This window comes from Manacus vitellinus, unplaced genomic scaffold, assembly GCF_001715985.3.
Source record: "Manacus vitellinus isolate BGI_N305 unplaced genomic scaffold, ASM171598v3 scaffold_8_pilon, whole genome shotgun sequence".
In the NCBI taxonomy this organism is placed as follows: Eukaryota; Metazoa; Chordata; class Aves; order Passeriformes; family Pipridae; genus Manacus; species Manacus vitellinus.
In genome coordinates, this window is record NW_021940864.1 from 23,266,125 (window position 1) to 23,283,271 (window position 17,147).

Consider the following 17,147-nt stretch of genomic DNA (forward strand, 5'->3'; position numbering starts at 1 on the left):
ACACATCTTCCCACATATTACCCACATTCAGGTAAAATCTCTTATCTTAAAAAGAGCAATTAACCTCATTTCTGAAAAAGAAAGCATTCTTTCTGTTTCCTCTGTTTGGGCTTGATTCCCCAGGAAGCATTTAGAACTGCAAAGTATTCAGTCCTCTGCATGAAATTTAATTCTTAAAATGAAGTTATCAGCCTAAATGCTTACAATGAAATTAAAATCACTCAAGTTGCATTCAGGTTAAACCATCATCTGTAGTGCTGCCTAAGAGTCAGTTTTCTCTCCTAATCCTAACTAACTGACATTCTGTGAGGTTAGGAGGGCTCAGGTACTGGAATAAGTTCCTGGGCTAAGTCATAACAGCTGTCCCCATGCACACGCTTTGCCTATAGCAAACACACGGTTTTATCTTAAAATAACTTTTCTAGAGCTAAGTCAAAGAAACCAAGTCAAACTGTCTTGAATTTGCTATAAAGTATGAACATGCATTCACAGTTACTGTGTATTAGTAAGCTTCCTAAGAAGTTATCACGCTGATCATGTGTCTGAGTCCTAAGACACAGATTAGGGTAGGATAGCCAGAACAGGAGCCATTATGCAAGCTTGAACGCAGAGCTGCTCAGAAGTTCAACCACAGTACGTTCAAATGGGCTTAGTGGGGCTAAATGTAAATGCAAGGGATTGGCTATTACTTGGTCCAAAAATGCACTGAAGACGTGCAGATGTGGAAACATGAGAAATACCAACAGAGTGGTGTTGCAAGAAAGGCACTTTCAGGGGGCTGAATTCCAGCTAGAAAAGCCTCAGTACTGTGAGCCTTGCATTTCCTAGGAATCCCTCTTATTTCATCCCTACAAGCAGATGTTGATATTCTTCAGAAGTCAACACTCTTCAGAAGTTGCTTTTCAATGCAAATACTTTTCAAGACCTTGACAACAACCAACATCTCAAGTCAAAAAGCATAGCAATATCATGTTCTTCTCTTCCCGCAGAGAACCAACATCTAGCCTCAAGTTTCATGCTGAAGACTTCCACCTTTGCAGTGAATTCCACAAACCTGAGCCACCACCTCACAATGTAAGTCATGCTAAACTGCACTGCCCTTTAGCTTTGTGTAGCTGCCTTCCCCTTTTCTGTCCCTACATAAATAGTCCCTTGTAGAAGTTACACATCATAAGGAGGGACACTTGTTAACTATAAAGTTAACAAGGTTGGTCTTTCTAAGCCCTGTCACAATACATGAGCACGTCTTACTTTCATGTTAATAATAAAAATAATTTTAAAACCATAGCAGGAATCATAATTTTTCACAGGAATACATGAAAAGAATTCAAGAGGTGCCAGTAGAGCCTTCAAATGAGGGCAGAGCTGGACAGAAACAGTTCCTTCCTGCCCTTAAGGTGAATGCCTTCAGTCATACATTTGGTTGCCCTATAGCCTTAATTGGCATAGCTACAGTTGTTATTAACAGTCATAAAAATCACTCAGCTATAAGAATTTGACTTGGAGGCCACTTCCTGGGGTGAATTCCATAGGCCAACAAGGTGCTCAGTTATGCTACACTGTCTTCTGTTTACTCTAGATTTACAGCCCTCTCAGCTAATGAAAGCAAAAAAGAGGAGGAGCACATCCTCAACTAAACAAAGTAACCACTGCTGGTGCATATTGAAAATTGTCACTAAATGGGCCTCTCTCTGTTGTAGTTCCCTTTCTGTGGCACAAAGGATCAAACTGTGACCACCAGGCCACATTCTTGCTAGGGTACTCTGCTGAATGGGATGGATCTTTCATACACCGCACCAAACTGCCTCAGCTTTTTACATATACTCCTAGACTAATTCTATTTTCCAAGCAAATTATGTTTTTGTCTCCTCCCATTTGCTACAACTTCTATCATGTTGTCCATCCAAATTATTTGTTGCAGCTGGCCTTGTTTGATTTGCAAGCCTTGAAGGGACCCAAGCTGAGCACAGTTTTCCAGGATCTAACTTAACACTTATCTGAAGCTGACCTAGCATTTAATTCAAGTGCACACAGTGATCTTTCCCCATTATATGCAATTTACATTTTGGTTTGCAGGAACCATCATAATCTGTCTTCACTGTGACAGCTTTACAGTACAAAGATGACATTCCCACATTCCCCCTTAGGGCCCTTGTACACTGCAAACTTTAAACATACTAACTGTCCATTCTCAGCTGGAATTTCATGCTCATTCACTTGCAGACTGAGTAATTAATACCAATCCCCATCTCCATTGACCAGCTAAATAAGGTCAGATGAAGAACAATATTTTCTTCTCACCAGTGACTTTAGATGCATCTTTTTAGACAATGCTGAGATAGAACTCCTTTACTTTTCTTGGAGGGCATTAAAAAAAAATCAGTGATCCATTTAGAAGATATAAACTACAGACATGGGTATTCCCAAAATTGCACAGCTCTGGAAAATTAATTAGAGAGAGGAAGGGGCACAGGCTTTAGTCTGACTGTGCACTACAGCTCTTTCTGAAAAGGCAGGAGAGGAGACAACTGAACATCCATAACCTGCAGCACTAACAATCATTCCCCTCAAGAGATGATATTCTTTCAAATTTTGTCAGTATAGCCTATCATGAGAATTTTGAGTGGACATATTATAACCTGATTCATCAGGGATTATTTTCCACTAAAACAGAACTCAGACCAAACCAACAGTAGACTCCATACAGCTTTAATGATCTTGTATGATTTCCTGTCTAGGAAAAGGGCAAAGACAAATACAAGACAGTCATATGCAAAGTCTTATGCATCTTACTACCTAATGCATTCAACTATGGAATGCAGTGCACACAGTAAATATAGTCAATTATTTACTCTTTACTCGTAGTTACACTTTGTGCATACTTTCACAGCAAAACTTATTCACAGTACATACACAGAATGTTCTTCCAGTGTTTGTTATAAATTACTGCCTGTCTATGTACTACATTAATCTCCAGTAGGCTCATACTTTGTGAATTGTCTAAGATGCTCCTAATTTTCTTAATTTTTGTATCCTTGTAGGCTTATTATTTCCCAATTTTTACTACCAACGTTTGCTAATTTTTATTACTGTTTGGCAGTTCAAGTCTTATAGATACATTTATTTCTTTCTCATTTAAGTCAGCCTTCCCAAATCTTCATTCGTGAAGCCTAGCCATGATGATGATTTAAGTCAGCCTAAATAAACTTCAAATGGCATTGCTTTACTTATTTTTCTTCTTTTTCTTTTATCTTTTTTTGAGTTAAACACAGGGACAAAGAATATAAAGTTTCTTCTACACAGGACACAAAAAGTCACTGCCCCAAGGAGTTTGCTCAATAAATTAAACAGACAAAATGCATTTCACCAAGGTTTAAAAATGAACAGTGATTAAAATAAGTGGAAGACAAATTGGTTGATATTTTTAATAAGCAAACAGTAAGATTACATTAACTGGACGCTTGGGAATAAAACAGATCTACAATAGATTTAATTAATTGCATTTAATGAAGCCCAAGTATAACAACAACAAAACAGTGCATCATCTGAAATGATGCCCGAACTCTACTAAACCATTCTGAACTGTAATAAATATCTCATTGTTATCTTCAGAGAATTTTTATTTGCACATGAAATGTTTTGAATCTTTTCCCTCCAACTTGTTTAATGGGTTTGCAATGTAAAAGTTTCAGAAGTTACTTTTAAATCAGTTTTTGAAAGGAACTCTTTATTCTATTATTTTTTAATAGAGCGTCATGGACTGACATGCTGCTCCATGGGGACATGTCAAAAGAAGGATCAATGTCTACAGGTCAGTGGAAGTACAGTGCTTTAATCCATATAACTGAAGAAAAAGGTCCCTTCACAAGGTATTTTATAGGCATTTACTAAGTCATCTTGAACAGTAGGACAAAAGGAATACAAGATGGGCATGAACTAGCTCAAAAAAAATGTAGAGCACTATTCCACATGCAGGGTAATAAAGAACTAAGCCGGAAACATTTATAGAACTGATGCTTACTGTGTATTCTAAAGAGGGGCTGAAACACTCTCACCCTGTGTACTCACTTTCAAAATGGCATGCAGTCACTAAATGGAAAAAGCATGATGATGCTCTATCACCAGTGGAGTGAACTTGATTTCAGATCAGAACCTACTCCGAATTCTACCAGCAATTTCTTTTGGAAAGGCAGCAGAGGATTCCTTCTTTGAGGAAACTAGGTGGAAGATCTATTTGTGCATGTATATTCATAAATACATGCATGCACAAATAAAGAAACAAACCAAGGATGCCCCAAAAAATCAGAAGTGGAATTAATATATATATGCATTAAACCATTAAATTCTCCCTATTATTTATGCATCAAACAAAAAAATTCTGGGATAATTCTCCGAATACTTTCCACCTCTAAGTAATTGTGCTCACAATGGCCACAGGAACAGGAGCCATGTATAACAGGTGCAGATTAGGTCTGCAACCAACCCAGAGGACTGGAACTCCAAAACATCCATCCCTACAGAGTGTCCCCTAGACACAGTGGGTTTCATTCACACAGGGTTCAGTCTTATCCAACAGGAACAGATAATTACAAAACAGAAAAAAAAAAAATTATTCTTAAAAAAGCTCAATTTTCCAGCAGAAAAGCATTATATAAGGTTCCCTTGCTGAAAACAGAGCATTGTAGGAGAATGACAGGATTTTAATATTTGCTGGAACTACATTTATTAAGGAAGAAATTAAGACAGAATAAACAACAAGAAATACATATCCTGGACTCAGGAGCTTTTTGAAAGAATATGTTTCAAAGATGCTAAAACCTAAAAACTTCAGAGGTCAATTTGAAACTTCTACAGTCTTTTTCTTTCCCAAGGGCATGCTTTCAAGTGAATCCCTTTAAAGTAAAGTCCTTATTTGCAAGTTTCTTTTCTTCTCAGAAAGCACAGTAGCAGCTTGTTGTAAAAGGCAAAGTGTACGAACTCTGTGCAGCTGATAAAAATTCCAGCTCAAACTGTATTTGAAGATAAAAAACTATCAACCAGTAAGATATTTTTAGTCAGTCCCTTCTGTTACTAACATTTTTCCAAATTGTTCTGGACCCCTAAAATTTCTCTGTTTCATAATTCACTCTGATGTTGATTCTTTCAGGCAGGCACAGAATAATCTAACCGCGACATATGAAATGACAAGATGGCCCTTTTATTCTGAGTGTAATAGAAAAAAAAGGTTATTTTCTCAACTCTACAAACTGCATAGCAGCCATCTCAGGCATATCCTTCCACTTTCCGGTACATCTAGTTCTTAACATGTAAAAAGCAGCACAATAAAATTTGTTTCCTCCCTGCAAGCATTTTTGATCATTTTACAGAAATGGACTTTAAAGTCTGCAAAATATTATACAGTTCAGCTGAATTTATATTATATCTTTCCTGGTAATTTCATTTTTCTCCACTTCATGCCCATGCAACATTTGAAAAGTCTTGGAAGCAAATTCTCTAATCACCTAAGCACAAACCATTCTCTTGCTCTAGTACAGTTTGGCTACTGATAGATCCTTTGGCTTTCTGTGGTATCATCTACTACAGATTCTCCAAAAAATTATAAAGAGAAAATTTCTACTCAGTTTATTCAAATTGGGCACAAGAATACTAGCATCAGTACCATCAATAAAGATTTTTTTTATCATGAATTATGTCAAATTTTCCAGCAGATAGAATGGCATACTGAGGAGCAAACAGCTGTTTTCCAGCATTTCTATTAAGTTTTTATAATTAATAGGTGCCCTCCCACTCTCATACTCAAAAGGAAAACAAGCCATAATAATCCTCCACTGGCACACTTGAAATCACCTTTACTGGAGAACATAGGATGAATAAGGTACTTTATTATTCATATTCATTGAATCATAAAATGTCTAGAGGATACAGAAGTAATGGTCCCTTGCACCACTGGTGACTGTCCCTGCTTCAGAGACAAAGAATTGAGGTGGCAGGGAGAAGTAGCAAATATTCATAATATGTGATTACAGTAATTGAGCAGTGAATGGAAAAGGAAGCAGAGAAACCCACATCACCTACCTTGGACAAATCTCATAATCTACATAACCTGCACATACATAACCCCTGTCTCAAGCCTCTTTCCAGAAATCTTCATCTAACCCAGGCCAAGTGTCTGCATTTCATGTACTTTTATATAAATACTTATATATAAATCTTGGAAGTTGAGCTCTGGCAATGTTTAAATGGATCTTTACAAAGGTTCTCAACTGCAAGACAACAGTTAGGAGATCATAAGCATCACTACTAAATCCTAGCTGACAATAGCATATCCCATCATTTAGGATTACAGAGGCAAAAACCCTTCTGATGACTGACTAAGGACAGAAAATAATGAAAAGTCAGTAACATGAGAATGAGATTTTTCCCTCTAAACCACTTAGCTACATGAACACAACTTGATCCCTCATTTAGCACTTACATCTAAAAGTAAAGTAAAATAGATAAGCTTTAGGACACTCTCTGATGCTCTTATAATTTATCAGGGAAGCCTGGTGGCCAGAAATCCTTCACTGTGGTGTTCTCCTAAATCATTTGAACAGTATCTGGTTATATTATTTGCTGTCCAGGACAAATGATGATATTTTTTGTTTACATTACTTCAAAGCAAAAAAAATCGGAAATCTCCACAAGCTTGCACACTAAGCCTCAGTTAAACCTACCTAACATTGCAAGACTTTCCACAATGACTTTCGCAGAAGCTGATCCACATGCAGACAAAGCTTTCTGAGTGCATTTTCCCTGTCAGTCCTGTCTCTGATCACTGCCATAATATGTCTGTATGTACAGCTGAGGATCACGTTATCTATTTTTACCTCCTGCACACTGGTAAAAAACTTCATACAAAATCTTAAGGGATCATAGAGTCTGATCAATTAAGCACTGATAGTATCTCATTACTATATATTCTTCTGATATGTTCTGTACAATTTCTCTAATAGCGCTTGAATTAATTTTCCATCTTCTAAGTTGCACTGCAGTAACTGAGAAAATACACAAGAATAAAACACAGAGATGATTGTGCTTATGATTTTTGTTTAAATCCAGCAACACTGCCTAGCTCCAGCAGCCTAAAACCTGTCAGGAAAGAAAGCAATAACAAACCCTACCTATCAACTCTCTTTCTCTTACAGGAAATAATGTATCACTCTACATGCTTTAAAGTAGAATTTTTTTTCAAAACTAGGCCTAAACTCTGCTTATACTAATAGTCTTGACTTTCTTGGAAAGTAATATATAGAGTAGTAAAAGGTGTAAAATTTCAGGATTCACAATGCAAGTGTGCTTTATGATTATCCAGTGACACCAAGCATGCAGCTACAGTGAAGTTAGGGAAACAGAAGTGATTTCATCAAGCATAGTTCCAACCTTCAATTCTTTTCTGTCTTTCCCATTAGCCAAATGCCTGTACATAAATTTAGCCAGATATTTAATTAACACATATACAGTTTTAAAAGTATCACTTTGGAGTAAAGCTTGATTCAAAGAGCTGTCACAATAGAAACACTTCACTTGCACACCCATCCATACAACTATAACCTTGCACTGGTTGCAGCTTAGTCACCTGATGTTCACATCTACCAGAGAGACCTGAGGCTTTCCTGGTGTACAGAACCCAAGTCCTCAGACACCTTAACGACATAAGTGATGGTGACTCTAGTGTTGTCATACAAGGAAGAGCTACAGATATTTCTGCTGAGATTTGCTAGCAACACTAACCATCATGACCACCAACAAACCCCATGGAAGATGAAAGCTCACTACTGTTCCTTTCCCTTCAACCCTTGGAGCAGTTCTGAATTCAACTTGAGAGATTAGGTGGGAGTGAAAGGTGAAATGCAATTTCATTTCTTCTCAGAGTAGTTTTCAGATCTAAAAGATGTTTTTAGCTGAGAGGGGTTTTTTCTCACCCCTGTAGAGATGTAATCCTTCCTTATTCTTCATAAGACACATCTAGGCCCGTTCAAAGTTCAAAAGATGCTGGACAATCAGGTTTCTGCTTTCATTTGTCAAGAAGAGCAGTTCCAAAAGACTCTTCAGTGTCAGGTCAGACCATAAGATTATAGTAAAAGAAAGCTTCCCCTTTCACCAACCAAAAGGGAGTGAAGCCCACTATGAAAGCAAGACACTACATTTACTCCAATCACCACAACCATTCTCACACTCTGGATGATCAGATCTTATAGGGCTGACATTGATCTCATTCTTATCTGTACTATACCAGTGTAGCCGTGTCAACTGCAAAGCAATTATCCCAGAGTGAGACAGAAGAATGTCTGGCCCCAAATGTATTCTATCTGACAACACCCACCTCTCAAGTGCACAATGCTCCGGAATATAAGGGAAGAACCAACCACTTTAACTCAAATCCACTGAATTAAAGAGAGCAGTCCCAACAGACAAGTTGATGGTCCCTTTCTGACACCATTTCAGGAGCACTTTAGAGAAAAGAAAACAATAGTTCCACATGATAGCTGTGTGGAATCACATTTCAGAGTGAGATGAGTCTCTAGCAATTTATTCCTTACTTCCTATAAGTGCAACATAGTATCAAAGCAAAGGGTTTATAAATTTATTTTTTGCATAGTAACACAGTTCTTCATTTTTAAAGGCTTGAATTTTTTCTAAGCAGAAATCAAAGGTTAGAACAGAATTACACAAAAATCAAAAAAGTATGATGATATCTCTAAATCTAATCTTAGTTCTATATCCCATTTATGCAAAACAATGTGAGAAACAAATGTCTTAGTCAATGAGACAGTACACTGATTTGTGTGTTCTTTGAGTGGTATCCCTTAGGAATTTAAAGAGAAACTCCTAAAAAATTTCTTGCTAATTCTTTTGTCATCCCCTCCTTCCCATCTCAGCTAGAATGAGTTACCCTTGGTTTAGTACATTTCTTTTTCCTCTCTTCTTGCAACAGATGTTGAACAGTAGTAAGACACAGGAGGAGTATCAGCCACAAGGACTGTATATTTATGCAGAATTAAAGACCAGCATGTTACTCATATGAGTGATTCAATCCAAGAGATTTTTTAGAATCTTTTTTTCAACGCTTAAGTAAGAAATAATAACAACAACAACAAAAAAAAAAAAATTCTGAAACATACCCCACTTACGTTGAACTCCAGAAATGTTGTAGAAACTGTTAGAAAAGCACTTTTTGCCAATTTATTTATCACAGGCTTCCATCCAAAACATAGCACCAGTCACCCACTTTCAGAACACAGGGACAAAGAGTCTCTAAGTACTGAGTATCCTCCTCCCAGTGAACCCAGTAACACCTGTGCCAGAAAGCTTCAGGGGCAGTTTCAGAAATTCTAGTCCTTAGCTATATATTGCATGTACTTAAAGAAGCCTTCTCTGTAGTATATAAGGTACCAACTGCCTTATGCTATATAGAAATTTATCTCCTACTATTTTTATGCTAATATCAGAAAGAAGGGACTTTTTTATTGACCACATAAACACATAATCCCTTTATGAATTTTTCTAAGCTCTTGGCCTCAGTACTATCTCTACAGCAATAAGTCCCAAAAAACTGTACATTGCATAAACAGCATATTTCCTCTTACTTCTAAATTGGCTGTCTTAGCTCTCTATGTTCTTGATCTGTGAAAGCAGGAGCTGACTATTTTTATCTCTAGTTACTCTTCCACCTTGTTTATATCATAGGAAACAAAAGTACAAATTTGTGTCAGTGTATCAGTTTGTCTTCCCCCTCGCTCCATTCCATCTCTACATCATTTTTCTGACTGTTAAAACATCACTTCTCCTCTCAATTTATATTTTTGTTCAATGATGCAAGCAATCAGCACAGCTATTATTTCAGAAAAGAAACTAGTCTCACATGTGGACAAAATCCTTAAGCTACAGAGCAGGGAAGGAAACCAAGACTCCAAATCCTCACTAATTGTGATCTTCTGGCTTTTGCTAATTTACAGGATTAACTCACTCCTATAATAGTCCAGATTTCTTCCTCACATCACAATTGAGTCATGGGGTTTTCATACTCACAGGATAAGCCTATTTAGCTCTTTTCAGCCCATGGGATACCCTTTACCTCTTTCTTCCCTTAGTCACCCCAGTATCATGAAGGGGAAAAGTAATGATGCTAAGGTCATTAAGCCATGCATAAAAATGCCGTAAGGGATCAAATCACACCCATGCAATGCAAAAAAAAAAAAAAAAAACCAAAAAAACCTCTCCTGCAGTTCACATAGACTTCAGTTTCCCCTCTTTATGATATTAGAAAATCAGTATACAACCAGGCTGTTAGTTGAGGGGGTGGACAGGAGGAATGAAATACAAATAGCTAACTCCTGTAATATACAAATTGAATGATCAAACAATCATGGCAAAATGTCAGCTGATGACATACACTGACTTTGGTAGGGTCATATCTAATTATTAGTGATTTGGTTGAAAAAGGCTTTTAGTCAGAGGGGAGCTACTTCAGAGATAACAACTAATGCATGGGGGAAGAGGGCAACAGAGATAATTAAGCAAGGATATAATTTCAGTGCCAATGAACTTGTTTGACATTCTGCTTCTTGGTCCAGTTAAACAATCTTTGAAAATAAAATTCCTGCACTTTCAGTGTATAGTCTCACTATGGAGTCACTTTGTTGTTAAGAGTCTAGGTCACAGAATAAAAAAAAAAAAAAAAAAAAAAAAAAAAAAACAAAAACAGTGCAAGAATTTGCACACATTTGCTCAGCATCATCATTCATTAGCTCACAGTAACAGGAACAAAAAGTTTTTGACTATGTTCAGGTAGTCACCACACTCAGAAGTGGTTCTCATACATACAGCAACTGAACTGCTATTGAAACATGAGCCGTTCAAAAAATTCTGAACCAAAACCTAACTGCACAAAGGCAAAATACTTCCAGCATTAGGTATCTCAGTGTATCGAGTGTGGTTGCATAAAAACATGGTACTAGAAAGGTCAACATACAAATCCTTTGTTTCTAAGATGCCTTGGTAAAACAGTCCAGCTTTAGGAAGCATGGAATAACTAAGAGAAGACACTGTTAGTCTGCAGATGGAACAAGTAACTTCATTTCTCTACCTTGCATTATATGCTTTAGAAGGCACTTAAACTACCCTGGCACCAATGTAGCAATCATTAACATTTTATCTTTATCCTGCTGAACACTTGAAGAAGCAACAGAAGCAGCAGCAAATGGAAGAGAAATAAATTAGACAGCAAAGACTTGGAAAAAAAGCTTGGAATCAAAATCCTGGATGGGAATACCCCCCACACAGGCATTGGCTCTGTATCTGAATTCTCCATCTTGTGTCCAACTCTAATCATTACCAGTTTCTTTTCAAAAGCCTGTGCCTGAATGAACTGATGTGTTATGAGACAGTCATGACCTAAGTAAACTCCAAACAAATCATTCATCACAGTAAAGCTCCAGAACAAGCTGGTACTTTCTCACAGAACAGTGTTCTTCTAAACACACGTTATACATGAAGAGAAAACAGAAAACACATACTTTCTGTAGGCTTTCATCAATTGTACACAAACAAAGCCTTTGATAATTCTGAATAGGCTTGAGATCATTATGCCCCAGGCCAAGAGGCTCTCAGTAGTTTAAGATCTCATTTTCCAAACTTTTAGTCAATAGAGTCTTTTTAACTGCAAGGGAGAAAGGAACACTTTTTCCATGAATATCGTTATGTTCACAATGCCCCTACTCAAACCCTTACATACGCTACCTTTTTCCTTACCAAAATCAAACTTCACATCCTCAAGGTCAGGAGTAGGAAGTGCTCACCCACATCAGCTGCTACATTTTCTGTTACCCATCGTTCCCTTTTATGGCCTAAGTTGTTCCTGAAACAATTGACCTTCTCCAGTTCTCAGGCTTACTCTTACCTTCTTGTCACTCAAATCTACCACACACGCTGTGCTAAATTTCCTTTGGTTTGCCTTTTGAAATTATCTACATAAAGTCATGAAAAGATTCTTATGCGGATCCAGGAGGGCAACTAGAATACCAAGGAAATGTGCCCACCATTTTACATTCTACAGCTCACACCAACACACGACAACCATGCAGTTAATTTAATATTTTAGTAAAATACTGGATTGCTTTGACTCCAGAAAAAGTGTAACCAGCTTAATCTAGACACTATTTTCAAGTCCTTTCCCTTTGAAAGCAAACCCTAAATCAGTCTGAACTGCCGAGGACTCAAATCTTGTTCTCCAGTGTGGTGTTTTTGTTTTAGCTACTTTATCAGCTTGGGATTATAAAGTAATGAAAATGTTATGCATTCAATTTAATATCACATTCTCTATAAAAATTACAAGAAGCAATCATTTCATTAAGGAATTTGGACTTTTGGCTCCTATATTAGAAACCCATGCCCAAAGGTTTCTTTTTCTTTAGAAGTGTTATGTAGTAATTGGTAAGGAACAGAAGTGTACTTAACACTATGGTATCCTGTAATTCACATCAGCAGCTGCACAAATAATTGCAGCCCTTCTCAGGTAAAACCTCACCAATCTAAATTAGTTTTCCCAGAGCAAGGAAGGACTGAAATCCCTCTGAATGATAGGGAGATCAACAGAGGCCTTTACAAGTGTTAAAGCACAGTCTGGTCTACAGGGTATACAAATGCTACCTGCCAACAAGCACTGAAAGAGCACAGTTTTCAGTCTCTCAATCGAATTCTAATGAATTTTGGCTAGTATTTTTTTTCCATGTATTAAACAGCAAGGTGTCAGTTTTACCCTGACCAGGTAAACACTTCAGAATTCCAGTATTCATAGAAGGGCTTTAACAGGCCTCTTTGTTCAAGGATCAATAATTCCATTTCCCTGCAGCTGATTCCCTGTTTTTTTCAAAGGACCACTTATCAGCGAAATTTGATTCAGCCCCCTTTTTGTCAGGCCTAGGAGACATCACGGATCTTTAGAACCAGATTTTTGTTTGTGTTTCAAGGGGTGACTAAATATGGAATCACATAAAACAGGGACAGTGGGGATTGATGAGGTCATCTACATCATCTCCTCATCTCCAGGCAGGATCAGTTTTGCCTAAAATTGTTAGTAGCAACTTCTCCAAAGTTCTTAGGAGAATCCATTGACTAGTTCAAATTATGCATCCATGAAATTATTAGAAATTTTCTTTTACATCCGACATGCATCTCCAGTTAAATACAACGCTACTTCTACTTTTCTGATTTTAAACATATAATACATTACTAAATCTGATAATATATAAATTCACATTTGTTTTACTTACCCTGGTAACGAGTGCTCTTTCTGCAAAATTAATTGAATAGTGGCATGTCATTTAAGACTTGTCTTACACTACTGTAGCAACTGAGCCTTAGAATATCACAATAATCCCTTTATTTTTTTTACATTGTTTTTCTACTAGAACTGAAACAGAAATTGTAATTAATTCCCCATAACAAGGTTCTAATTTTAGGCAGTCTGGAAGGAAGATGCTAGGAAAGGAATAACATCATACAACTCACAATTTTAGGAATACTTTTGGTGCCTAAAATTGCAGTGAGTCAATTCTGAGCAAAAGAACATCACTTTCAAACTAGTATTTTCTCTTCTTGATGATACTTTAAGGAAGAAATCACAGTCAGTTTTCAAGGTACTCAACCATTTCTTTCAAGTTATCTAAACTGTCTAACAAAAGCTAATTTACAATGGGAGGTGTCTACCACAGGTGCCATTAAGTCTAGAGCCATGAGACTGACTTCTCCCTGAACAACTATTTAACAAGATTATGATGTAGAAGCGTACTGCACTTCTTTGTGTGAAGCGCAAGGCTTTTTATCCCAAGAAATTATCTTCTGTTCCTCTTAGCTAATGCACTGTGAGGTTTTTCTAATCACTATTCTTAAGGGAAAGCAAGAAAACTTAATTAATATATAGACATTCACAAGTAAGTAGCTAGCAACACTTTTTTAATTCACCTTCAAATCAAGAAGGGTTCTAATTAAGATGAGATAACAGATTCAACTTCCTAGTGCTCTTCCCCAGCAGAGTTTTGTAACTGTAAGTGCATAACAAAAATATAATTATGTGGGACAGAAATCTAAAATGTGTAGCAAGTAAGATTGGTTTCTGCACACAAAAGCAGAAAAAAAGCAAAGCTTGCATCTTCCCAATATTTGAAACTACAAGTAAATTACATTTAAAAGCATTTCTTCTTGCTTGACTGATTCCCGGTCTGATACAGAATACAGACACTACATAAACAAACACTAAATTCTTTTTAGTGTGTTTAAAGATGAAAGCCATCATTATTATTTCTGAACTGGAGAATTAAATGTGACAATTTGAATACAGTGAGAATTTAAACATTTGAAACTAGAATCTTGAAGAAAACAATGAAACAATAAACACCTTCTATCAAAGACCAGCATTGCTAGGTTTGTTTGGGTTTGTCAGATTTTTTTTGTTTGTTTGTTTTGCTGTTTTCTGAGGGGTTAGTTTGGGTTTTGTGTCAGGTTTTTTTGGATTTTTTTGGCAGGGGGGGTCTGAAGGGCAGGCAATATTTTTTATTTCATGTTTATTGAAAGGGAAGGGTAGGGAAGAGTCCTTAATTTAACTGGAGCCAGTTAATAAATAGAATCAGTCTGGACAATTTTGAATATTAGATTCTCCTTAGTGAATATTTTTAAGTCAAAATGAATCATCTAGAAATGCAAAAATTATAAGAAAGTAAACAAAACCCACATTTTCACAGATCAACGTAAGAGATTGTGAATGCAATAAAATTGAATTAATTTTCCTAATACAAACAATAGTTATTCAGATTTGTTAATGTACATTCTTTGTTTAGGTTTTTTTTTTCTTAGTTCAAACTTAGATCAGATTTTTTTTTCTTAGATCAAAAATATGACCACATACTGACCTACTCAAATGTGATTTAGGTTCACTAGAGCATAAATCACAAAACCATAAAGTCACATATTTTCCAGATAAAATAACTGTAGATAAAATAACTTCTGGTTTTACCTAGTTTGCCTTGGTGCATGACAATATCTTAATGCTTATGAATAACTTCACATTTTTCTGGCTGTAATATCAATTACTTATACTAACAAAAGTTAAATATTAATTTAGGGATCTATCTTGCACTATGTTCATAACTTAATAGAAAGACCAACTTTCAAAGTTATTTACAGGCCTAAGGAAGCCAACAGGGATGGCTGTGAGAACACGGGAAGAACAGGCTTATGTCCCAGTCTGCAAGTGCTTGAGCACTTTGAAAATCCCACCAGCTACAGTTCAGCACATCAGAAAGCCCACGTCCTGTCGTACAAAAGCTTCTTCTGTGCCATGGATGGATTCTACAGGTATTTATGGATGTGGTGTACCAGAAAACAGCGGGCCAAAGAGAAGGAAAAGACCGTGCTGAGAAGTACTTGAAAATCTCCCAGAATTTCTAAGATCTGAAGGTTACTGGACATCCTGAATCCATGAGAATTGATAAAAATCAAAACACCAAGAATCAGCTGAACCTGCAGAAGGCCACCAGCATACTAGCATCAAGAATGCAGGCAACCTAGAACATGTTGAAGTTAATGCCTGCTATATGTAGTCAAAGGATCAAGATACACATATGATGAAATAAAAGACCTTCTGGATCCTTCCTGAATTCCAACTCAGAAGTCACTGGTGCATTAGTGCCACCTTCCACTTGCGAGTAAACAAGTGTGATTGGCTCCCAGCTGTTGCTCCAACCAAGTATTCTGAGAGAAAGTAACTGTATGAGCAAACAACTGCATATAATGTATGATTAGTTATCTGCTACTAAAAACAACAGCTTGCTCTTAATAACAGTTGAATTTATAAAAGGTGTTCTAATTAGCTCTGCTTTTGATCTGTGCCTCCTCCAACTCAATCCCCTATTAGGGAAACAGAAGTTTATATCACTCCTTGTTCTGGTGCTCCCTATTCAAATGGCTCCACTTCTACCCTACAGGAGCAAGCCGTGTTAGTATGCCCATGCAAGCTTTAATGGGAGGAAAACAAACATGTTCTGTTATTTGAAAATACTTACTTGGTAGGGATATAGAGTGACTCCATTCGTTCTTGACAAAGACCAAGTGCCGTCAAGGTACTGATGGGCCTGGATGGCCACAGAGTTGAGAACATTACCATTGCTGGGGCTGGTGGCCATTTGAAAGCTGACCTTAGCTTGGTGTCCAGGAGAGCCATTTTTTTTCTCCACCCCGTTGCCGATTCCTAAACTGTTGGGTTTTCCACTGTGTTTGTTGGCAACAAAGCCTGTATAGTTAGATGTAGCATAAGGAGAAGGCATGTACGCCCAGTCCCTGGGCTGCAGGCTGCCCATGTGCCGGGGACTCACTAACGTGGGGATATTGGAGAGAGGTGGGGGAGAGCCTGGCGAGGCATCGTAATGTTCTGAGTTGGCAGCTTGCTCCAAGGTCAGCACCATCTGAATGGCCTCTTGCTTCAATTGGTTCAGGTGTGTGGCACAAACATCACATCTGTTGTCCTTCTCGTTCCATGCCTTACGAATGGTATTGGGAACTTGAAGCTTCTCATGAATCACTGAAGAGAAACCCAGGTCCTAAAAATCAAACAGAGAAGGGTAAGGAGAGGACAGAAGAGAAATGTTTAACCATGGTCATCACAGTGAAACACTATTACTGTATTTCAAAAGCCAGTTTATGAGATAAGCTTAGAATGCAAACAAAGGCCATTAGATACAGTCAACATATGCCAGCAGCAGAGCTGAACAAATCTGAGAAACTGGATTGTGTTGGAAAGAAAAAAATTCTTTTACTTTTACTGATAAGTAGCAAATATTGTAATTCCACTGCAAGTTTCAATGCATAGCAGAGAAATGGAATTAACTTGCTTCACACCACTGCACCTAGTTTCTGGCTTGAATGAAATCTACTCTTAGTTACACAGGTGAGATTAAGAGCAACTCCACTATAGCCAGTGGACTTGTAGCAAGGTTCATAAGTCCATCTGCTCATCGATGCCAGCTTTTGGTACTCAGAAAACCCAGGAAATACTCTGTAACAAAAATGTCACACTTCAAAGACTGCTGTAAAGAAACAAAATGAAAAAACAG

At 37.3% G+C, this 17,147-nt stretch overlaps 1 protein-coding gene across 1 annotated transcript in view; it reads right to left on the bottom strand.

The window, feature by feature from the left end:
- KIF26B (kinesin family member 26B) overlaps nucleotides 1-16,559 on the bottom strand; it is a 197,497-nt gene extending 180,938 nt beyond the window's left edge. Inside the window, exon 1 of the mRNA XM_018085040.1 lies at nucleotides 16,101-16,559. Coding sequence (XP_017940529.1) covers nucleotides 16,101-16,499 — 399 coding nt within the window. The 5' untranslated portion in view covers nucleotides 16,500-16,559. The remainder of the gene's footprint in view (nucleotides 1-16,100) is intronic.
- Between the last annotated feature and the right edge of the window lie 588 nt (nucleotides 16,560-17,147).